The sequence below is a fragment of the Podarcis pityusensis genome, assembly GCF_964106645.2.
Source record: "Podarcis pityusensis genome assembly, chromosome: Z".
Classification (NCBI taxonomy): domain Eukaryota; kingdom Metazoa; phylum Chordata; class Lepidosauria; order Squamata; family Lacertidae; genus Podarcis; species Podarcis pityusensis.
The window spans coordinates 2333267-2358250 of NC_138044.1; the positions used below are offsets into that span (position 1 = coordinate 2333267).

Here is a 24984-nt window from a genome sequence, read left to right on the forward strand (position 1 = left end):
TGCTGCTGCATCACAGTCTGGACTCGTGTTAAGCTTGTGGTCCACCCAGACCCCTAGACGATTTTCACATGTACTGCTAGCAAGTCAGGTGTTGGCCATCCTATATTTGTGCATCTGGTTCTTCCTGCCCAAGTGCAGGACCTTACTTCTGTCCCTATTGAAACCCACCTCTTTGGTGTGGTTCCTTAAGACTACTCTTAATTATCTGTAAAGCATCGAGGCTCCCTGAATCCTGGCCCCAAACCAGAAAGCTTCTGTTGATGAAACCCAGAGAGGTACTGACACTCCCCATACCTACCTAAGGCATCTTGCAAGTACTTCTGCCCCACCAGCTTTAGGTACTCCTCGATCGCTTTCGTGGCAAGGGTGTTCTCTCGGAAAATAAGGTGCTCATTTTCGCCACATCGGTCCACCTCAGACATCATGAGGTCCGTCAAGAAATCCTGGAGATGGAGGGAAAGAAGGGTGGGTGGTAAGTTAGGTCAGCAGCATCTGCAGAGCAGGAGATCTAAGGATAATGTCCCCCAAAATTCACACCCTGCTCCACTCCCTGCCTGAATTAACAAGCTCTTTACACAGAAAACTTTCAGAAACACGAAATATCCTCACACTTCTGACTGAGTTCTGCACAGGCTTCTTGCTGGGAGGGAAACCAGTTCTAGAGCAGTAACTCATTCTGACGCTCAGCGGGCAGCTCTTCAACTCTGCAGGTGCTATATGAACGATCCAACAACACAGAAACTCAGTAGAGTTACCCAGCAGGGTCAGGCTGGAAGACAGCAAGGCAAGTGCAGAAACTCATTCAGAGATGCAGCAGGCAGCCTCCCCATGTAGATATGTGCTTTGGGTTCACAGCTGAACACAAATAATTTTTTTTTTAAATGATATTTATTAAAGTTTCAAAGAAAAGATTACATAAATAAAAAGAGAAGAAAAAAATAAAAAAAGAAAAAAGAAAAAAAATACAAAATACAGAAAAAAGATAAAAAACACTTAAAAAACGCATCAATCTTTCCATACCTTACATTTCATTTCATTGCTTCCCTGACCTCCTCACACCTCCCTTTTTTGTATTCCAGTTCTATTAGTTAATTCAGCAATTCCTTTCCCTCTTTGTTTTTGTCTTAATCCTTTAACTTAATATATTATAACTTTAGATTTTCACCTGTTAACAATCCATTTTTACATACACCTTTATAACATTGCTGCTAAAACCACTTAACTTCATTCTGACATCATTCTAACATTCGTTAATTTTGCAGTATTTCTGCAAATAATCTTTACACAGCTGAACACAAATCATTCACTTTGGCCATTTCTGCTCGGTGGCTTTGCTACTTGATGCAAGATCAGGCAGGAGATAGACACTGAGAAACATGTCACAATAGCTGCCACAGGTTCCCCTTTCCTGGTTTGAGGGGCTCTCAGACGACAACAACAACAATACAGTGGTACCTCTGGTTGCGAACAGGATCTGTTCCAGAGCCTAGTTCGCAACCTGAAAGGAATGCAACTTGCGTCTGCGCACGCGCGGGTCACAATTCGCCACTTTTGCGCATGACGTCAGTTTTCGCGTCTGCGCATGCGCGAGTGGCGAAACCCGGAAGTAACCCTTTCCGGTACTTCCGGGTCACCGTGGGACGCAACCTGAAAAAACGTATCATGAAGCAAACGTAAAAAGAGGTATGACTGTATAATAATTTATTATTTATACCCTGCCCATCTGGCTGGGCTTCCCCAGCCACTCTGGGCAGCCTCCAACAAAATATTAAAATACAGTAATGCATCAAACATTAAAAGCTTCCCTAAACAGGGAAGTCCAGCATCCTCCTCTCACAGGGGCCAAGCACACACCTCAGTGGGAAGCCCACAAGGAGGCCCCAATCACAAGAAAGTACACGTGCAAGGAAGGGATCTCTTTGGTTCTCCATTAGGGATGTTTGCTCAGAGAGCAACAGTTAGGCCTGTAAGGTTTTCCAGGTGTGTCCGCACAATGCAGAGAAACTCAGCAAGAGCTTATTTTTGAAATGACTTCAGAAATTCACATCCTTCGCCCTCAAGCACACATTATGTTGATTCAGAGGAGGACGCGGCTACAGCAATGGGATTTTGGCCGTGCTGGCAAAAACTTCAAGTGACAAGACCGGTCAAATCCCGAGTTTGAGGAGATGCTGTAAAACTCCATGTTCCCAAGGTAATTAGTATGTTTGGGAAGTGACAGGGGCAACTCATGAGCAAGAGCCAAGGTCAGGCTCTTCTAACTGAGAATCAGCACCTTCCGTCAGGCTGAGCTGCGAATCAGAATTGAAATGTACACTGGGAGTGGAGAGACGAAGGTGGCCAGGCAGAGAGAAACCAGGTGAAGGTGCCCCAGAGACCATGGCAGAAGGGCCTGGAGAGAGAGAGAAGGTTAGGCAGCGTCAGACCATGTGTTTCTCAAGAAGCTGAGAAACAGCTGGGGCAAAGCTTCTCTTTCCAAGGGAGATCTGAACTCCCTTGACTAGCAGCGTAACTTCAAAGCTAAGTGAGCCGAGAAAGAGAAGCTCAGCTACTTTAATGGGTGGGGGGAGAGATTAGGTAAAGGTAAAGGGACCCCTGACCATTAGGTCCAGTCGTGGCCGACTCTGGGGTTGCGGCGCTCATCTCGCTCTATAGGCCGAGGGAGCCGGCGTACAGCTTCCGGGTCATGTGGCCAGCATGACTAAGCCGCTTCTGGCGAACCAGAGCAGCGCACGGAAACGCCGTTTACCTTCCCGCCGGAGCGGTACCTATTTATCTACTTGCACTTTGACATGCTTTTGAACTGCTAGGTTGACGGGAGCTGGGACTGAGCAACGGGAGCTCACCCCGTCGCAGGGATTCGAACCGCCAACCTTCTGATCAGCAAGCCCTAGGCTCTGTGGTTTAACCCACAGTGCCACCGCCTCCCTGGGCTAGGAAGAGATGCATGCGATGCAATTTACAAACTAGCTTGCTTCTCATTTGGCTTCCCTGTTTCCCAGGGTGTCTTTCCAACTTGCCTAGCAAAGCTAACCCTGTCTCCGAAGTTTGCATTAAGGTTTCAAATCCAGCCAAACTGAAAGCTTTTCCTTCCCTCACAGAAGCCGAATAGGAAACATTCTGTCAGTTTTGCTCCCTGAGCGGCTAGGAAAGTTTGAGGAATATTCTGCTCCATTTTGGGCCAGCGTCCATGGCGTTGCTCACCCCTCGTGCAATGCAGCTGCTCGATTCAAGAAGTGAGGGGCTTGTTAAACCTTTGAGCATTTCTCAAAGGACAATATGGGGAATTAATACCCAAATACTAGTACTTAAGAGTCAATTTGCGAGGAAGAGACAGATATAAAAATCCTTTGGAGGGATCCCCACTGCATTCCATTTGAAGTGTACCACCCCCCCTCCAAGGTTTATTTCATTTTACTATCCTGAAATTTATTGGCAACCCATTCGCTGACATTTTCTGGTCGATTTGCAGGGATGATAAACAAATACAACAGCAATAAAACCATAACAATTGGGGTGGTGGAACCAAACCAGCACACTAGGTCTGCAAGACCAAAGATGGAATTGGATATCCACAGTGCTGACTAGCTCCCTCTTTCCATGCTGTCACGGAGAAGTCTACCCTGCCCCCCCCCCCAAGAAGATAGTCATCGAGGCAACAAATGAATGGATTAAAAGCAAGGACATTCAGGCAGCACATTTAAAATAATTATTTGACAGCTGAGCAAAATCATAGACTTGTAGAGCTGGAAGTTAACCTCGACTGTCCTCTAGCCCAACCCCTTGGCAATGCAGGAATTGCAGATGGGGAACCCCTGACAAAGGACCACTCAACAACCTCTGTTTAAGAAAATCCAAGGAATAATAATAATAATATTTATTTATTTATTTATTTATTTATTTATTTATTTATTTATTTATACATACCCCGCCCTTCCTGGTTCAGAAAGCTGGGCTCTTTGATTCTAACCCTCCCTGGGTATGGGACACCAAGAATTGGAAGGGACTCGTGGCATCATCCAGATTGACCCATAAGTCCAACAACAATAATTAAGGTAAATATAATAAGCTGTTTCCCGCCTAAGTGGCAAGAGAGCATGTCAGAGAGAAACGTTGCAGCAAAATTATATTCCAAAGCAAAGAACTGATCTGCCTCTGTGCATCCTCCCCCTGCATAAAGCAGTTTCTGGGCCACACGTGGATCGTGCCCATAGGCCTGGTGTCCTGCCTGCCTTCCTTCCCTTCACCCCACCATGAATAGCAATGCAGGGGTAAGTAAGAGGAGAAGAGTGGCTGGAGCCTTCCTAAACTCAACTGCAATCCTCAGAGGCTTGGGAAGATTTGCAAAGTTAGCAGATTTTATTAGTAGCTCGGCTATTAGTGACGGAATGGGTTATTAGCACTTAAAGCGGCGGAACGTTCTTGCCTGCCTTGGCTGCGGCAGCTGCAAGGCTCTGTCTCTCAGCTCAGAAAAGATTAGCAGATTCCTGATGGTGGCAGGAAATGTGACCTCGCTCCGCCCCCCCCCCCGCCACTCCCCATCTTCCCAGTCCTTTATTAACCCCAGTTCAGCAAAGCTCAGCAACGCAGAAATGGTTTGTTTACAACAATCCTGGAAGTGTGGGCTGGCGCACACCAGCAGCCTGCAAAACGAACCCTCCTATGCGCACAGAGGAGACAATGACCTTAATGGATTAGAGAATTGGGCCAAAATTAACAAAATGAATTTCAGCAGGGAGAAACAGGAAGCTGTAAGGTTCTGCACTTAGGCAGCGATAGCCAGAAGCATGAATTATAGGGTGGGGGGCACCTTGCTTGACAGCAGTCCCTGTGGAAAGGATCGGGGGGGGTGTTGTAGACCACAGGCTTAATATGAATCAGCAGTGTGATGCAGCAGCAAAAAGAAGCTAATACTATTCTAGGCAGCATCAACAGAAGGGAAGTAATAGTCCCACTCTATTGTGCCTTGGTCAGATCAGACCTGGAGTCTTGTGTCCAGTTCTGGGCACCACAGTTTAAGAAGGATATTGACAAGCTGGAATATGTGCAGAGGAGGGAGGCCAGGATAATCAAGGGTCTGGAAACCAAGCCTGATGAATTGGGTACGTCTAGCCTGGAGACAGCATCTTAAAAAGCAGAGACATCACCTTGCCAACAAAGGTTCATATAGTTAAAGCTATTGTTTTCCCAGTAGTGCAGTATGGAAGTGAGAGCTGGACCATAAAGAAGGCTGATCGCCGAAGAATGGATGCTTTTGAATTCTGGTGCTGGAAAAGACTCTTGAGAGTCCCATGGACTGAAAGAAGGTCAAACCTATCCATTCTGAAGAAAATCAGCCCTGAGTGCTCACTGGAAGGACAGATCCTGAAGCTGAGGCTCCAATACTTTGGCCACCTCATGAGAAGAGAAGACTCCCTGGAAAAGACCCTGATACTGGGAAAGATGGAGGGCACAAGGAGAAGGGGATGACAGAGGACGAGATGGTTGGACAATGTTCTCAAAGCTATGAACATGAGTTTGACCAAACTGCGGGAGGCAGTGGAAGAGAGGAGTGCCTGGCGTGCTCTGGTCCATGGGGTCACAAAGAGTCGGACACGACTAAATGACTAAACAACAACAACAAAAGCCTGGAGAAGAGAAGACTGAGAGGGGATACGTTAGCTTTCTGAGGGCAGCAGCTGTTCGACAGAGGATCAGACTCCCTTAGAAGGCAGTGGATTCTCCTTCATGGGTGGTTTGAAGTAGATATAATAATATAAATTTATTATTTATACCCCACCCATCCGGCTGGGTTTCCCCAGCCACTCTGGGCGGCTCCCAACAGAATATGAAAAACCCGACAAAACATCAAACATTAAAAACTTCCCTAAACTGGGCTGCCTTCAGATGTCTTCTGAAAGTCAGATTGTTTTTTATTTCCTTCACATCTGAAGAGAGGGTGTTCCACAGGGTGGGCGCCACCACCGAGAAGGCCTTCTGCCTGGTTCCCTGTAACCTCACTTCTCGCAGCGAGGGAACCGCCAGAAGGTCCTCAGCACTGGACCTCAGTGTCCAGGCAGAATGATGGGGTGGAGACCCTCCTTCATGGCTGTTGGGGTGTCTTCCAACTCTACAATTCTATTATTAAAAGGCAACATGAGAGTCATATTCAAATATCTGAAGCCCTGTCACACAGAGGATGGAGTAGATTTGGTTTCTGTTACTTGAATCGCAAGAATGGGCCTTTTCAGTGATGGCTCCCGCACTTATGGAATACTCTCCCCAGGAAGGCACACCCGGCTCCATCACTGACCACTCTTATGCACCACAAAAACACATGTTTCTTTCCAGGCAGGCTTTAAATATCAACCTTCTTTAGTGGGCAAGGTGCATTACGACAGCTTTTTATGTACAGTGGATGCTCAAGTTGTGAACGTGATCCGTGCGGGATGCACGTTCGCAACCCGCAGCGTTTGCAACCCGCAGCAGCGTGTCTGCGCACGTGTGGGTTGCGATTCGGCATTTCTGTGCATGCACAAAGTGCGATTTAGCACTTCTGCGCATGCGCGACTGCCGAAACCCGGAAAAATGCAACCTGGAGCATCTGTAACCCGAGGTATGTCTGTATCTGGATGTTTATAGCTTTTGTTCTGCTTTAGTTTTAATTTTTGTATTATATTGTAAGTCACTTTGTGTCTCCTTTTTCTTTTAAAAAAGCAACTAGTAAGAGGAAGAAATAATAAAACAGCATCACAAAAGGATTTTGACGAAACCTTAGGAAGAATTTAGCAATGATTAGACACTGGAAGAGAATGCCAGAGATGGTGGTGGAGTTTTTAAGCACAAATGGGATTGAATCATGGAATCGTAGAACTGTAGAGCTGGAAGGGAACCTGGGGGGTCATCTAGTCCAACCGCCTACAATGCAGGAATCTCAACACGTGATCCCTTACCCAATTCGAAAGCATACTGCATGGTCACCTCACTCAGGGGCTCCCTTCTAATCCCAGGGTTCTGCTGGGTGACCCCTGAACAGTTAAGATGTGATGGGCTATGCAGAATTGGATAAATTAACAGGAAGTATTCGAAACCTGCGGGACCAGATATTCTTAGAAGACTGGAGTAAATATACGAATTATTTGAAAAGTAATAGTAACAAACAGATTACGCTAGTAGGACTACAAGAAGTTTTGTAAGGAGAACTATATGAAATATTTCAAGAAAGACTATGAGGAGAATTATTAGTTGATGATAATTAAGAGCAGAAAATCATCAGAGGTGTTGACGGAAGTCTAAAACAATGTAAAAGATAAGAAGTTATGTTATGTGACTGTTGGAAATGATATGTTAAAAAAACTAACTATATATAAGATAAAGGTAAAGGGACCCCTGAAAACTAGGTCCAGTCATGACCGACTCTGGGGTTGCGGCGCTCATCTCGCTTTATTGGCCGAGGGAGCCAGCGTACAGCTTCCGGGTCATGTGGTCGCCATGACTAAGCCGCTTCTGGCGAACCAGAGCAGCGCACGGAAATGCCGTTTACTTTCCCGCCGGAGCGGTACCTATTTATCTACTTGCACCTTGATGTGCTTTCAAACTGCTAGGTGGGCAGGAGCAGGGACCGAGCAATGGGAGCTCACCCCGTTGTGGGGATTCGAACCGCCGACCTTCTGATTGGCAAGTCCTAGGCTCTGTGGTTTAACCCACAGCGCCACCCGCGTCCCCTTAGAGTAGCACCTTAGAGACCAATACATATACATATATAATATATATAACAGTTAAGATGTGCAGCAGTTAACACATGTCAGACTATTACCAGGGAGAGACCAGGGTTTAAATCCCCACTCAGACACGTGAAGTTCAGTGAGTGGTAAGCTTGGGTGCCAGCCACTGTCTCTCAGCCTAACCTACCTCACAGGGTTGATGAGGGGATTTAAATGAGGAGAACCATGTTTGCCACCTTGACCTCCTTGGTGAAAAAAGGTGGGCAATAAATGCAATAAATTTATAAAGGTGGGATATAAATGCAGTGAAAATGAGAAGCAGACGACGCAGGCCCTTCTGCCCCAGTGACAAGTGACCAGCCAGCAGATTGACTGTGAAGTAATAAAGTCTCTTCTCATAAGCAATCCTGATTAATGAGATTGACCTATCCTTAAGAGGCTTTCACTGATAAAGATAATATGATTAATGTGTAATTCAAAGATCGTTCCAAAGCCCTGTGGGAGAGGAGGAGCACACTGTCTCTGCGGACATGGGTGGGGGGTCATTATTGGCTGAAATGGGTTGCAAGCTAATCTGTAGATATGCCCCAATTGCCCCCCACTCCCGGGATTGATGTAAATAAAATATTTAGTGTAACTCCTTGCAGACAGAACCACTTGGAGACTGAGACAGAACATTTAAAGCACCATGGTACCATTTCAAACGGCAGGGGGAAGCAATGGCCTTTGAGCCCTGCCTGCAGGTTTTTACACAGGCACCTATCCTGGAGTGGCCCACAGGACCTCATTCTAATCCAGTACAACAATCCTTTTAGCCTTACGCCTTGAGCAGGTGTTGTGGCAAATGGGAGAAGGGGAAGCGAAGATGCACATTGGCCTGTGAAGAGTCCGTCAGAGCAAACACTAAGGAAGTCAGACTATCCTCCACCAGGGCCAGGGCCTTCTCAGTGATGGCTCCGACCTGGTGGAATGCTCCGTCCCTTGAGACCAGGGCCCTTCAGAATTTAACCTCCTTCCGTCAGGCCTGTAAGAGCTATTCCGCCTGGCTTTTAATGTGAATTCAGTCTGATCTTTTATTTCCCTTCCCTTCCCTCCCCTTTTATGAAGATCACCCGCTCTGATACCCCACAGCTAATTCTCCCCTGGCCTCCTCGCTGGCCCAAGTAGGACCAATTCAGCCAGCTAACCCTGGGGATTATCTAATTGATCTTTGATTTTTGAATTTTACTGTTATTCATGTTTTTTTATGCTGTATTTTATGCTGCTTTTATAATTAAATGTTTTAAGTGTTTTAAGTTTGTTGTTAGCCGCTCTGAGCCCGGTTTTTGAGCCGGGAAGGGCGGGGTATAAATTAAAATTTATTATTATTTTATTATTACTCCAATTAAGAGTTGAAACGGCTCTGCAAGGGATGCTCAGATGTTCTTCCTCGTGTGCAACATGGCATGGATCAGGGTGGGTAGAGGAGGAAGAGGAGGAGAGGCACTCACACTTATCTCTGGAGATGTCACTCACCGGCCTGCGCCCTCTTCAAACAACCTAATTATTGCCCGGAGGAAGACAGAGATCATTTGTGTGTGCAAACTGATTAAAGTCATAACTAGCTGGACTAACTGCTGTTGTAAAAAACAAAAAACAGATAGTTTGTCTCTTTGGGTGGATAGAGAAGGAAGTGGCAGCAGTGATGGTTGTTGTTGTTGTTTAGTAATTTAGTCGTGTCCGACTCTTCGTGACCCCATGGACCAGAGCACACCAGGCACTCCTATCTTCCACTGTAAAACCATGTGGCAGCAGCCATGGGCATGTGGCTCAGCAAATCTGTGGACAGGCTGCTACGTGGTCAACACTCCGGGGTGGATGGTTGGTGGGCTTCCTTGTGATGTGGAGGCTGTGTGAGAAAGCCACCGTGGTGTACCATTTAGCATCAAACAAGGACCTCAGAGAGATCTAGGTTCAAATCCCCCCTGGGCCATGAACGAAGATCACTGGGTGACCTTGGGACAGTTGTGCCTTTCAGCTTCACCAACCCCACAAGGTTGCAGTGGGGATTAAATGGGGAGAACTATTTATGACACCTTGAGCTCCTTCCTTGGAGGAAAGGCGGCATTTTTCCATCTCCGCCGTATTAAGCAGTTGGTCCCTTACCTTTCCGGCCCCGATCTGGCCACAGTGATCCATGCGATGGTCACCTCCAGGCTTGATTCCTGTAATTGGCTCTACGTGGGGCTGCCCTTGAAGCTGACTCAGAAACTCCAGCAGGTGCAGAATGCCGCGGCGAGACTCCTTACGGGGTCCTTGCCATGGGATCACATTCATCCAGTGCTTTACCAGCTGCACTGGCTCCCGGTGGAGTACAGGGTCAGGATTAAGGAGCTGGTTTTGACCTTTAAAGCCCTATGCGGCCTAGGACCCTCGTACCTGCGGGACCACCTCTCCTGGTATGCCCCACGGAGGACCTTACGGTCCACAAATAACAACACTTTGGAAGTCCCGAGCCCCAAGGAGGTCAGATTGGCCTCAACCATGGCCAGGGTCTTTTCAGCTCTGGCCCCGGCCTGGTGGAAGGCCCTACTGCAGGAGACCAGGGCCCGGCAGGATTTGACATCCCCTCATATAGGGTTTTGTATATAATTTTTCCCTCGGCTCTTTTTGCTGGCCCTTGCAGGACCATCATGGATAGTTGGCCCTGGTGAATATTTGACATTTTCTCCCCTTATGGCTTTGATATATAGGCTACCACTAAAACAGGGCTGCATTTTAAGCTGTATTCTAACTTATATTATAATCATCTGTTTTTTGGGTTTTTTTTTTAAAAAATGTTTTTACTGTACAGTGGTACCTCGGGTTACAGACGCTTCAGGTTACAGAGTCCGCTAACCCAGAAATAGTACATCGGTTTAAGAACTTTACCTCAGGATGAGGCGGCGTGGCGGCAGCGGTAGGCCCCATTAGCTAAAGGGTACCTCAGGTTAAGAACGGTTTCAGGTTAAGAACCGACCTCCAGAACAAATTAAGTTCTTAAACCGAGGTACCACTGTATTTATATTTGGTGTTAGCCGCCCTGAGCCCAGTCTTGGCTGGGGAGGGGTATAAATAAATAAATTATTATTATTATTATTATTATTATTATTATTATTATTATTATTAAATGTAAACAACAGCAACAACAACAACATGGTTCTCCCGCAGTTGCAGATGCCTCACACTACTGGTACTGGTTTTCAGGGGCTCATGGGGAAGCCTCAATGTGATTTCCATGCAGCCAGGAAAGCTGGGTAATAAGGGAGGTGCCAAAGCCAGGCCCTCTCCCCCCGGCTGCTTTTCATGGTGACACTTTGGAAAACCCACAAGAGTCCATCTCACAGTGGCTAGCGAGGTGCCCCAATGGGATGCAGAGAAATAGCAGCTAGTAGGAAAAGGACCCACATCCCAGCCAATGAACCAAAATTTAGGACAAAATACATGCATTCAATAAAAGAGCACTTTGAGAGAAAGCATGCAAAAAGATAGGTGCGTTTCAAAAGATACTTCACCACCAGGAATACAGGCGGGAGAGATACCCTTAGTGCAACACCCACCCTCAAAAGCCCTAAGCGGAAAGGTTAGTGCCCCAGAGGAAATGGGGCAAGGGAGCCCAAAGGACATTGAAGAACAACAGTCCCTGCCTGCAGGCTCACAAAGTGAGAAGACAAAAGTGGAAAGGGAGGGGAGGGGAAATGGTTTGTAAGCAGCCACTTGTGTGGTGGCCTGGGGCGAACAAATTTTGCCCCCAAGCGACCAGAAGGGAGCCTTCTTAAAACCTGGACCCTTTTAGGCCATAAATTTCTGGGTAGTCCTATGGTCCCCGGTGTGTGCCTTATTTTAGTGGATGCATTTGCAAGGAAGGCTGAAGTAACCAGTTGTGAGGTTAACGTATATACAGGCAAAGGAAGGTGCCTTTTACTGAGGCTATTTATGCCTAGATCAGTATTGCTGTGGAATCACAGAATTGTAGAGCTGGAAGGGACGACGAGGGTCATCTAGTCCAACCCTCTGCAAAACTGATTTGTCGGAAGGAGAAGGGAGGCTTGGTGGAAGTCCACCCGAACCCATCCCAAATGCATTTAAAAATGTACAGCGGACACTCAGGTTGTGAACATGATCTGTGTGGGATGCTCGTTCGCAACCCGCAGCGTCTGCAACCCGCAGTGGCGCATCTACACACGCGTGGGTTGCGATTCGGTGCGTATGCACATGCGCAAAGCTCAATTTAGCGCTTCTGCACATGAGCGACTGCCAAAACCCAGAAGCATCCCATTCCAGTACTTCCGGGTTTTGGCGGTCTGCAACCCGAAAAAACGCAACCTGAAGTGTCTGTAACCCGAGGTATGACTGTACATGACTCCTTGCAAATGGGAGTTTTCCCAAGACAGCTTACAACCAAATCTCCTTTTAAAGCCAGTGTCTAAATGAAAGAAGCTTAGATTAAAAGCAGCAGCATAAAACAATTCCTAATCCAGTACTGCAATTTAAAATGGGTAGCAGTTACAACCACCTCTGCAATGCATCGCATAACCCGGAATGATGCCTTTTTGTACCACTCTGCCATTGTGGAAACATACAGTTCCCATAAGCATGGCTTTCTGGAGGTATATCCAGAATTGCTTCAGGAATAACTCCCCGGCAGCCCCTTTTGACCACTGGCCATGCTGGCTGGGCTGATGGGAGGTGGAGTCCAAGAACATCTCAGGGGCTGCAGATGGTCTAAACCACCCATGATCTAATTAGTAACCACTGAAAGGAGGGTTCACAAGACACCACACCACAGAACAGTGAGAGCTGGTGGTTCCCAAACTTTTTCAGTCCCCGCCCCCTTGTTTCCATAAACTTACCCCCAGTGCCCCCTACCCTACAAAAAGCATAATTCAGAATAGCGCTTTGTGCGACCCACAAATGAAAACAGTAATAACAAAATTCAAAACAGTAAACAGTTAATTGCACATTTATTCAAAATCCAATTCAAACTATGTAGTTTAACTAATTCCACAAAACTGATGAACCTGGTCCAGTAATACCAGTTTTCAAAGTGTGATAGTTGTTTATACCTCTGACCCCACCCCAAACTGCTGTCCCCTTGCCTCTTAGCACGCCCCCTAGGTAATCCCACTGCCCACTTTGGGAACCACTGGTGTAAGTGGATGATGGGGGCTAAACAACTGTTGGCAAGACCCCCAAACTCACGGTGGAACACAGCCTCAGGCATCCAGCTGCAGCACATGTGGGGTTGATGAATGTGCGTGAGCACGAGCACGTGAGAGCCTTACCTTGGCCTTCCCTGTGCTCTGCAGGATGTGGACGAGGGCCGAGGCCATCTCCTCCTTGTTCTTCACACTCAGGACTGGCTCCAGAACTGAGCAGAGGACCATGTAGTTGTTGGTGATGTACTCGGCAAACTCCTTGTACATTTCCATGGGGAGGATGCTCATGCTTTGGTAGCGTGACTTGATGCGGATCATGGGGCCCCCAGACTTGCCCTTGCTGGGGTTGGGTGTCACCACCGGGTACCACTTCTCCACAAACTGCCGGCCCGTGACGGAGCCCGCTGGGATGCTGACCAGCCCAATGAAGTTGGTCTTGTCCTTCTTCTTCTTCTTGTCGGTCTCCTTGTACAGGTGGACCGTGATGCCCCTCAGGGATGGAAGGTTGTTGAACTCAAAGTGCTCCCCCCAGAAGACATTGTCCGTTTTCAACTTGCATGTGGTCCGTGCGTAGAGGACCTCGTCCAGGCAGAGTTCGCACAGGTACTTCTTCTTGGCCGGCAAGTCTTTGGCTTCGATAATCCACACCTTGAGCATATTCTCCACCCGCCGGCTGTTGTCCTAGAGAAGAGATGCAATGGGGGGGGGGGGGACACAGTCAAGAAGAGAGCAAGGATGTGCGGTAAGAGCATAAGGCTCCCAGGACATTTCCGAGCACAATTCAAACTGTTGGTGCTGACCTTTAAAGCCCTAAACGGCCTCGGTCCAGTATAGCTGAAGGAGTGTCTCCACCCCCATCGTTCTGCTCGGACACTGAGGTCCAGCTCCGAGGGCCTTCTGGTGGTTCCCTCCCTGCGAGAAGCAAAGGTACAGGGAACCAGGCAGAGGGCCTTCTCGGTGGTGGCACCCGCCCTGTGGAACACCCTCCCACCAGATGTCAAAGAGAACAACAACTACCAGACATCTGAAAGCAGCCCTGTTTAGGGAAGCTTTTAATGTTTGATGCATTACTGTATTTTAATATTTTGTTGGAAGCCGCCCAGAGTGGCTGGGGAAGCCCAGCCTGATGGGTGGGGTATAAATAATAAATTATGATTATTATGATTATTATGATTATTATGATTATGAGAGCCTGATGGATCAGGCCAAAGGGGCCCCATCTAGTCCAGCACCCTGTTCTCACAGTGGCCCCCAGTGCAAAACCAGGACCTGAGCACGAGAGCCACACTTTCCCCCTCCTGTGGTTTCTAGCACCTGGTATTCAGAAGCAGTGCTGCCTCCCTCTGTGGAGGCAGAGCCAAGCCGTGGTGACTGCCAGCCATCAATAGCCCTCTCCTCATCCATTAACCTGTCCAATCCTCTTTCAAAGCCATCCGGGTTGGTGGTCATCACTGCAACTATGGGTTCCATAGTTTAACTACGTGCTGTGTGAAGAAGGACTTTCAGCTTGTGGAGGGTGTGTTGGGGGGGTGGGGGAAGCAATTACCCGCTGTGAGAATTGGAAGAACGAACAGCTTCATTATTTGCAACGTGCTAGAACAGAAAACCAATCCTTAATTACATTTTTAACTTTTAAGGAAATTACTGGCTCTTGGGAATTTGCATAATAACCCCCGCTTATGCTCGTTTCCCAAATATCACTATGATTTCTTCTCTCGCTGGCACCAATTTGCAAGAAGAAAGGAGGGCTGAGAACCTGTCTCTCTCTCTCTCTGTCCTCCCCCCCCCCAAACTACACATGCTTCACTTTCTAAAAAACCTATTTCACCGCTTCCAATTTGGCAGCCAGGAGAGCCTCAAAATTAAAGGGAAAGGTGTGGGGGGGGGGGGGGGAAGCGCCCTAAGAGAAAAGAGAACAAATTGTAGACTAAAGAAAACTGTTCTGCAGGTGTTCCCTCCGCTGCGCCGCAATTTCTCCACTGGGCTTGAGCAATGGGATAGTACTGCTGGCTTTTCACATCAGGTACAAGGGACCGCAAATGCATAAACACAGACCCAGCGCCCCAGCCAGCAAGCAAAAACCCACCCTGTTTAAAAGGGGCAGAGTTTTGAAAGAAAAGGCAATGCCTATAAATGCGTAGGAGGTCATACTTAAGGATTTGCATGAGCAAAAATGGTGGGCAGGTGAGAGGGAGGGACCTTCTTGTGGGGCAGAAAGTTGCCCGAGCCTTGGTGCCTTTGACAGCAATAATTATCTCAGCCTATGGCCAAGCTGGTTGGGTCTGGTGGGAGTTGGAGCACAGAACATTCATGGACAAGGGGATGGTAAAGGCTGGCTCATTGCATATTGAATCCCACAACTCTCCCCCAGGGGAAACTTTATGAAAGTTAAATTTATGCATGATCCACGAATGACACAATTGCCAAAACTCCCCTTTTTAAAAAAGAACAAGAGGAAGTAACCTACGGGACCGCCTCTCCTGGTATGCCCCGCGGAGGACCTTAAGGTCCACAAATAACAACACTTTGGAAGTCCTGAGCCCCAAGGAGGTCAGATTGGCCGCACCCAGGGCCAGGGCCTTTTCAGCTCTGGCCCCGGCCTGGTGGAACGCCCTACTGCAGGAGACCAGGGCCCTGCAGGAATTGACATCTTTTCGCAGGGCCTGCAAGATGGAGCTGTTCTGCCTGGCCTTTGGGCTGGACTCAGTCTAACCCCCCACTCATTTTTATTTTTTGGTGGAACCCTTCATACGGGATTTAGTATATAAATTTCCCCTCAGCTCTTTTTGCTGGTCCACGCAGGACCAGCATGGATAGTTGGCCCCGGTGAATATTTGACATTTTCTCCCCTTATGGCTTTGATCTATAGGCTACAACTAAAATGAGGCTGCATTTTAAGCTGCATTTTAAACTGTACGTATTCTAACTTATATTTTAATCAACTGGTTTTTTGTTTTTTAAAATGTTTTTACTGTATTTATATTCAGTGTTAGCCACCCTGACCCCGGTCTTAGCTGGGGAGGGCAGGGTATATATAAATTATTATTATTATTATTATTATTATTATTATTATTATTATTATTATACACCTGCAGCCTGCACTACTCTTGGCAGTTATTTTAAGAGGAACTGGATTGGTTCTGCCATCTATGGACACGTACCTGGGAATAAGAGCATAAAAGAGCCCTGAGGCTGGAGTGGCCAGCCAGACGCCTCTTGTGAAGCCTAAAAGAAGGTCCTGAGTGCAACAGCAACTCTGCCCACCTGCAATTCCCGGCAACTAACATTCAGGGGCAGACTGCCTCCAACTATGGAAGCATAGCACAGCCATCAACTGAGGTCCAGGGAACCTGAGGCACCACCTGAACTTGTGTATCACTCATTCACTAAGGTCATCCACAGGAGCGTCATTGTTCGCTCCCCTAGTTGGCAAGGCTCATTTGAGTTTTATGGTGTCCTCGGCCCAGTCCTGTGGAACTCTCTGCCACTGGAGATTCCGCAGGATTGCCCAATCCTCTTTTAAAGCCAAGCAAATCGATGACCATCACTGTGTCCTGAAGTTCTACAGTTTAACTATGTGCTGCGTGAAGCTGCTGCTTAGCTGGTACCTTGTTAGGGTGCACAGCACGGCGCAGATTCTCCATCCACTTGTCCCGCTCTGCTGCAGAGCGGCAGGAAAAGCATTTGCTCCCGGATGACGTCGTCACCTGGAAGAGAGGAAAGAAGAGAGAGTTTCTTGCAAGCTGACCCAACCTTAGGAGCCATGTAACTCTGCGCCATGTGCCATCCTTGTAAGACCCTGCCCTACATTGTCCTTAAAAAAATAAATAAATTATTAAATGTTACAGAAAAAATGAATAGAAAAAAAGAAATAGAAACAATACATAACCATACATAAAAACATTTTATCTACACAATTTTCCAGAATGCAAACCAGAAAAGAAGAAAGGCAAAAGATAAAAAGAAAGAAACAAGAAAAAAATGAAAAGAAAAAATACTTTTCATAATCAATTATTCCAAATTCATACTTCAAACATTACAATATTTAAATCCTAGTTAAAATATTATAAAAGACTTCCACCGCATTCACCACACGTCTCTTGGTTATCTATTTCACCTTTACATCTGTTCTTCAGTCACTTCCTTTCCTTAAATTCTTTCATAGTCCATCTAATCTTTGTATTCTCTGTACTGTATTCTTCACAAGGTTAGTCTAAGCACAACCAAACTTTCGTGTTTGATCCCTGTTTGTGTAAATATTCATTTAAGCATTCCCATCGTTTCTGTACCATAGTTTTAGATTTATGCCTTATTATATCCGTCAATTTTGCTAACCCCAGATACTCACATAGTTTACTTAACCATAGTTTACTTAACCTACATTGTCCTATGTTGAGAAGTGGATGAGCCTAGATGGCCCTGCTAATTATACCATCACAACTCAGAACTGCCCTAACGTATTGAAGCACAATTCATAGGGTCCAGCAACAACCAGCCAGGTGCTTCTAGGAAGCTCAGAAGAAAGGAATAAAGGGGACAACTCTCTCTTGTTGTTTGCCTGCAGCATGAGGGGTAGAATGCCTCTGGATGGAGAGGCTCTGCTCTCACAGGGAATGATTAACTCCCCAGTATGCTTGTGATAAGAGAGCCAGATGGACTTTTGGTCGGATGCATCAGAAGGGAGTTGCTTCCCTGGATGTGTATTTTAATGAGCTGAACAGAGTGTGTATAACTTTACCAGTGCTTATCTTACATTTTGCCTGCTATTTTGCTAATGTTGTTAATATCGTTTTATAGATTATTAATGCTGTATTGATTTGTCAACCATACAACACGACTTTTGCTTTAATTCTGACGCTTAGTTTATTTCTTCAGTTGTTGCTTTGTTAACAGTGTTTTATGGCTTGGAATTGCTTCACTGATGATTTGTTAATTATTCCATATGATTTATGCTGCGTTTGTGATGTTCTGTTATGCTCTGCCATGCTACTGTTAGCTATTGTTTGTAAGCCACTTTGGGATTTCTTAGAATGAATAGCGGCACGGGAATACAATAAATCAAATCAAATATCAAACCACTGCATGTCCCAGCTTGGGGAAAGGAAGCAGACAGCTGATCAGATGGTTAACGAAGGAGGAGTCAGGTTCTGGGGTCACCATGTAGCAAATCATGAGGCTGGCACAAAAGGAGAGCTGGTGGGAACCTGAGAACAAGACCCCCAAACCCACATGGCCAATGGGTGGCCAGTGAATGAATGAATGAACAAACGAGCTGTGAGGTGGATTAAGGCTGGGTGAATTAATGTCTGAGGGCCTTGCAGTGATTTCATAACTGAGGGTTGTGGACTGGACCTGAGTCTCCCCAGTCCTAGCTGGACACTCTAACCCAGGTGTGGGGAACCTCAGGCCCCAGGGCCCCAAACGCAGTCCTCCTGCTCTGTCTACCTGGAACTCGGGTCTCCTCAGGGGCCCCTTTGAACTTTTCAGGCCTGGCCGGATTGTGTCCATTAAAGCTTCTGTGGATGGAGGACAGAGAGGAGTGACTAGCGGGAAATGGCATCTATCGCCCCACCCCCTTTTGCCTCTGGCCCCACCTACCCCTGGCAGGTGGCCCCAGGAAGGCTGCCCAGAAATTAATGTGGCCCTCGGGCCTGAAAAACATGGCCCCCACACTGCTCTAACCTCTGCACCATCTTTAAATATCTCAAGGGCTATCACATGGAGCAAGCTTGTTTTCTCCTGTTCTGGAGGGTAGGACTCGAACCCATGGCTTCAAGTTAAAAGAAAGGAGATTCCGACTAAACATCAGAGAAGAACTTTCTGACAGTAAGGGTTGCACGACAGGGAATGGACTCTCTTGGGAAGTTGTGGACTTGCCATCATTGGAGGTTTTAAAGCAGTGGGCGGATGGCCACCTGTCATGGGTGGTTTAGTTTTGTTTACTGCATTGCAGCAGGTTGGACTAGATGACCCTCAAGGTCCCTTCCAAATCTACAATTCTACGATCCATTGATCCATTATGTTTTCAACAATGTCACTTTTGTGTGTGTGGTTTTGATCAACGATATTCACACTTTAACTTATATTGGGATTGTGTTTTAGTCAAAAAGCTTTGGAATTTGGTTTATAAGGAAATATGTGGATTGTATCTTGCCCGACATTGATTCTGTAAGATATTTTTGAAGAAGGCAAAACCATCCTTATCATCACAAGAAATGCTCTAACCAACCAACAGTATACAAAAGATGAAGTGTAGATGAGGGGAAGCTGCACGCACAAAATACATACAGAGATGAAAATAGTATCTTGCCCAAAAATGCACCTTTAAGATCACAACTTGATGTGGGAATGTGGCACTTAAGCCAGGAGGAAAGAAACAGTGGGGGGAGAAACAGAAATATAAATTGATCCCTGCAGGGGTTGGGCTAGATGACCCTCGGGTTCCCTTCCAACTCTGCAATTCTGTGACTCTTGGGTGTACAATGGAAAATCTGAAACAGCACCACGGGAGAGGGGAGAAAGCTCTTTCACATGCCCAGGCACCACATAGATTAGGCACATTATGCAATGGGCGGGGAAGCCCCAATAAAATGTATACTGTAATGAAGCCCAGGCTGTTATGTGTGTTTTATTTATTAATAAAGTTTTTAAAAATACAGGTATTAGTTTGCCAGGCCAAAATTCAATTAGTGCAGTGAGGAGGGAGGAAATCATTAGTTTCTCAAATCTAACTCATTTTGCCTCATTATCCTTGTTCCATGGGTGGGTGGCTCTTCCTAGAGAAGGCAAAATTGCACTCTGCAATTTTTGCTTGCCACCTGAAACGAAAGCAAGGTAGAGAGGAAGTCTGGAAGGTGTTTCTGCTGCAAGCCAAGTGCCTTATTGAAATGCAGAGCCCAGCATCTCTCAAGGACAGTCGTGAGGGTGGCATGGAGAAGCAAGAGGCAGGGAGGCGCTAAGGGCAGTGGTGACATTATGCTTGTGATACCAGGGTGGGGGAGAGCTGTGGCTCAACAGCGAAAGCACCTGCTCGGCATGCAGAAAGAACCCGGTGTAATCCCCAGGTCTGGAAAGGCCCCCTGCCTGCGACCCGGGAGACCCAGATAGGCCAAGGGCTTGTCTTGGTGGAAGGCAGGGCTTTTTCAGCCGTAACTCAATGGAACTCAGTTCCGGCACCTCTCAGGTGAGCACCATTGCCATTGTAAGAAAACAAGGGAGGCACTAATGGTGAGTTCCACCACCTCTTTTTCTAGAAGGCAACTTCATTGGGTGCTGCTACATCAGCATGTTACTTGGAAGCACGAGGACTCAAATCTTGGTCCATTTTGTGGGTGACAACCATAGCTGAATGGTATACAGAAGATGCTTTTAATGCAGAAAGGCCCCAAGGTACAATTCCCCACTGGCATCTCCAGGTAGGTAAAGGTAAAGGGACCCCTGACCGTTAGGTCCAGTCGTGGCCGACTCTGGGGTTGCGGTGCTCATCTCGCTTTATTGGCCGAGGGAGCCGGCGTACAGCTTCTGGGTCATGTGGCCAGCATGACTAAGCCGCTTCTGGCGAACCAGAGCAGCGCACGGAAACACTGTTTACCTTCCCACCGGAGCGGTACCTATTTATCTACTTGCACTTTGACGTGCTTTCGGACTGCTAGGTTGGCAGGAGCAGGGACTGAGCAATGGGAGCTCACCCCGTTGTGGGGATTCAAACCGCTGACCTTCTGATCGGCAAGTCCTAGGCTCTGTGGTGTAACTCACAGCGCCACCCACGTCCCTGCATCTCCAGTTAGGGCTGGGTACTCTGTTCTGAAATGCTGGAGAGCTATTGCTTCCAGCCAGTGTAAGCAACACTGAGACAGAGAGATCAATGTTTGATTTCCTGTCTTCCTGTGGAGCAATGTGCTCACCTCTGGAGGTGGCAGGGGGCAGCAGGAGGCCGGGAGCGATGGGAGGGAAGGCTAGTGGCTGCTGTGTGTCCTCATAAGTCAGGGCAAGCTTGTGGGTGGAAAGAGCAGGCAGAAATCCTGCAACCCAGATAAATTATGCAAACAGAGGCATCTGCATGGATGCGTTTTGCAAAGTTTGGAGGACAGCGGAAGGTGCAGTGCGACAAAGCTCTGCAACTGGACCTTACCTCGGAAAAGAGTTCTGCTCACTGCACCCTCCCATCACCACAAAGCTCCCCCCATGCAGCCCCAAACACGCACTTTGTGCCAAACAGTCAGACTGCCTGCGCCCTCTCGATGTTGCATGCGCACTGCTTGTTCGCAGTCACTTGGGACTAACTCCCTTACGGGATAGTTCCATGTGTATATATACATTTGTAACCTAAGACTGCCTTCAGGGATCTAACTGTGAACTGAATGAATGTGAGTAAACGACTTTTATAAAATATACACAACAATAAAATTGTTTCTTACCAGAAATCTTATACAGAGAGGTTCAGACGAACCTGCAACAAGCAAACCACTGTGCATTTAAAGGGGAATGTTGAAACTCTGCTAAGACACAGAACTTGCTAACGCAAGTTTGGAAGGATATCATGAAACAATATATGCTATCCTGCCTCCCACAACATTCACTAACTAACTAACTAACTAATTGACATTACATTTGGCTCACCAGGCTAGGTCCTCCTGTGGAGCCAAGAAACTTTAGAAACAAATCCTACCTGCTTCATTCCCTCCCAAGATACTAAAAATTGAATTTTTGCACAGAAAGTGCAAAAATGAAAAGGACAGGCCCTGGTAGCAAGTTACAGACCCGATCCACAGTCCTACACACACAGGAAAAAAGGGGCCACCTGTCCAGTTATCTGGAGCTTTGTGACCTGTTTAAGAAATGCAGTTAATAGATGCTTCACATTCTCCCACCTGTGTGTGCCCCCTTTTCCTCCTTGATCAGCCACAACTTCAAGCGAAGCACCAGCCCATCTTGTATGCAAGGGTGCAGTCTCAGCATCCATGCGGTGCTGCCCTTGGGTCTGGTTCTGAGGCTCCAGTGACTGCGGAGTGCGGTGGCCAGATTGCTGGTGGGGTCACCTGGCCGACAATGTGTGACACCCTTGTTGAGGCATCTGCACTGGCTGCCCATCTGCTACTGGGTCAGGGTCAAAGCCCTTGTATTAATTTACAAAGCCCTGGACAACTTGGGTCCAGGGTACCTAAGACCCTTATATCCCAGCTTGATCACTCAGATCATCAGCAGGAGCATCGCTGGTCCAGTTGGTGAGGCTTGTTTGACAACAAGAAACCGAGACTTTAGTCTCATCGACCCAGTCCTGTGGGACACTCTGCCACTAAGGACCCAGCTGGTCTACTCTGAGTAGGACCAGCACTGGATATAACCTAAGGGACAGAAGAGAAATTTCATTTGGCCTAAGCCCACTGAACCCATTTGCATCTCCTGGATTAATATACAGTTCGGAATAAAATTTTTCTTTGGATTTCACACCTATCTGAATTTTGCACTGTACTCTCCAACTCAGAAAAAAATGTACCACAATGGATAAGAAAAAGAAGCGCACACATTTCCAGTAAAAACACATTTAGAAATATTTTTTTTAAATTCTTAACGTGGATTTAATTACAGATGATTGCTGTATGAACAGAACGAAAGAACCCTGTTGGCGCCAACCAAATCATAGCAACAAAAGAAGCTGCTTTATACAGAGTCATAGGTTTGGTCCATCTAGTTCAGTATTGTCTGCACTGACTGGCAGCAGCTCTCCAGGGTTTCAGGCTAAGAGGCTCTTCCAGGCTTACCTGGAGGTGCCACAGGGAACTGAACCTCAGACCTTCTGCACACCAAGCAGTTGCTCCGCCACTGAGGCACTGCCCTACTCTCAAGCAAGCACCATTATGCTTGCAGGAGTGACCAGGCAGATGGCTCTGAGAAGCTGCCAAGCAGGGCAGCTGGGATAGCTCACTCAATAGAGCATGAGATACTTAATCTCAGGGCCATGGGTTCGAACCCCACAATGGACAAAATATCCCTGTATTGCAGAGGGGTGGACCAACCTTCAGGATCCCTTCCGACTCTACAATTCTATGGTTCTGTGAAAGCAGCAGCAGCCCCACCCTTAGGTTCTGAGGCAGACTGCCTCTGACTATGGAGGCTCCACTCCCAACTGGTGTGACAGGTCAGCCCCATCGGCCTGCTCCCACCTCACCTGTCATCTGGGGGGCAGCCATTCTATGAAACTGCCTTACAGGGGCAGATGGGAAGCAGAAGAGCTCACTCCACCAGCTTTGCCGAAACCCCAGCACCACCAGCCCCTGAACTGTGCCAGGTGATTATGATAGGAATCTGTGCCTGGGTTTTTCTTTGTCCTTTTCCCTCCCTGCAGCTTACCCCTTGTGTGTTACAGTCTTCTTCTTTTTTTAAAGGGAAATGTACAAGTCTGCGAGGGCAGGGACTGCCTCATTCTGATTCTATGCAAGCCGCCCTGGCAGGCTTTTGGGATGGAAAGCGGGGTACAACCCCCCCCCCGGCAATAAAACAAGCCAATACATAAGTGATTGTCATGGTTCAAAATGAACATAAAAGCAACCCTGTTGGGTCAGGCCAAAGGTCCGCTGAGTCCAACCTCCCGTTTCCCACAGGGGTCAAACTCTCAGGAGTGCACACCCACCCACCCCGAAAGCAGGGCATCCAGCCAGCAGCCTTCCTGGATGTCAATGGGTGCGCCTTACCTCGAAGCAGAAATCCTGCCCCAGGATGCTGCTATGAACAGGCTTAATGACCACTTCTTCCTCCATGCTGAGATCCAGGGCCTCCACAGCGCTACTTGGACTGAGCAGTGACTCGTGGGAGCGAGATTCCTTCAGCCTGGGCATTAGATGGGATCTGGAGGGAGAGGAAGGCAAGAACAGTGAGGATCAGAGCCACACCCTTCCAGCACCACGGAAAGGACCAAGCACCACTTTCCACAATAGCCCTTGAAAAAAGAAGTGTCAGATTGGACCAACAGCACACCTGGATTGTATTTAGGAATGTAACAACCTGTGTCACTATTTATTTATCAAATTTCTATACTGCCCATCATCCAAGGGTCAGTTTACAATACCAAAACACAAAAACACGTACATTGTACCTGGTCAGACCACTGGCCCCATCCTGCTCAGTATTGTTTACCCCAGACTTCCTCAATCTCGGTCCTCCAGATGTTCTGAGACTACAGTTCCCAGCATCCCTGACCACTGGTCCTGCTAGCTAGGGATCATGGGAGTTGTAGGCCAAAAACATCTGGAGGGCCGAGGTTGAGGAAGCCTGCTTTACCCTGATGGACAGTAGCTCAATACTGTCCACCAGGCTCTCCTGGATTTCTGGCAGGGGGTCTCTCCCAGCCCCACCTGGAGAGGTTAGCGGGGCTCAAACCGGCGACCTTCCCTGATCTACAGCCCTTCCCACCCATACAGGTCCCCAAAGTAGCTCACAAGCGTAAAAAAAATGAGATAAAACAATAGGATTGGGTTAAAAAGCAATAAGCACCATTGCAAACCAAGATTCTGAGGATCAGAGATTTTAAATAGAATAGAGATCTTAAATAGAAGCCTGCTAACACATTAAATAGAAGCCTGCTAACTCAAAAAAAAAGCTCAACAACTTTGGTTGGCTCTTTGGTTGGCCCTCACGGCCCTTCACTTCACCAAATCTGGCCCTCTTTGAAAAAAATTTGAACACCACTGTGTCTAATGAAATCCGTTGGCTATACAGTGGACGCTCGGGTTGCGAATGTGATCCGTGAGGGATGCACATTCGCAACCCGCAGCGTTCACAACCCGCAGTACACGCGGGTTGCAATTTGACGCTTCTGTGCATGCACAAAGTGCAATTTAGCGCTTCTGCGCATGCGAGACCGCCAAAACCCGGAAGTAACCCGTACCGGTACTTCCGGGTTTCGGCGGGTGAGTAACCTGAAAAAACGCAACTTGAAGTGGCTGTAACCCGAGGTATGACTGTATTAAGGGCTTGAGAGAGCACCTTATCTCTTTGGAAGCCGAAGTAGGAGGGGCTGCCAAACGCAGTTGGTGGGGCTGTGTGGGGCTTGGTAGGTCACAGGCTAGGGTGGCTCACAGTGCACCCTTGCATTTAAGCATTAGCCA

At 47.4% G+C, this 24984-nt stretch overlaps 1 protein-coding gene across 10 annotated transcripts in view; it reads right to left on the minus strand.

Annotated features, from left to right (window-relative positions):
- DAB2IP (DAB2 interacting protein) overlaps positions 1 to 24984 on the minus strand; it is a 316629-nt gene that overhangs the window by 50327 nt on the left and 241318 nt on the right. For all 10 annotated transcript variants that reach the window (XM_080990826.1, XM_080990828.1, XM_080990825.1 and 7 more), the window contains 4 exons: positions 23572 to 23725; positions 16489 to 16587; positions 13007 to 13561; positions 299 to 443 (listed from right to left, as the gene is read on the minus strand). In XM_080990826.1, coding sequence (XP_080846952.1) covers positions 299 to 443; positions 13007 to 13561; positions 16489 to 16587; positions 23572 to 23725 — 953 coding nt within the window. The remainder of the gene's footprint in view (positions 1 to 298; positions 444 to 13006; positions 13562 to 16488; positions 16588 to 23571; positions 23726 to 24984) is intronic.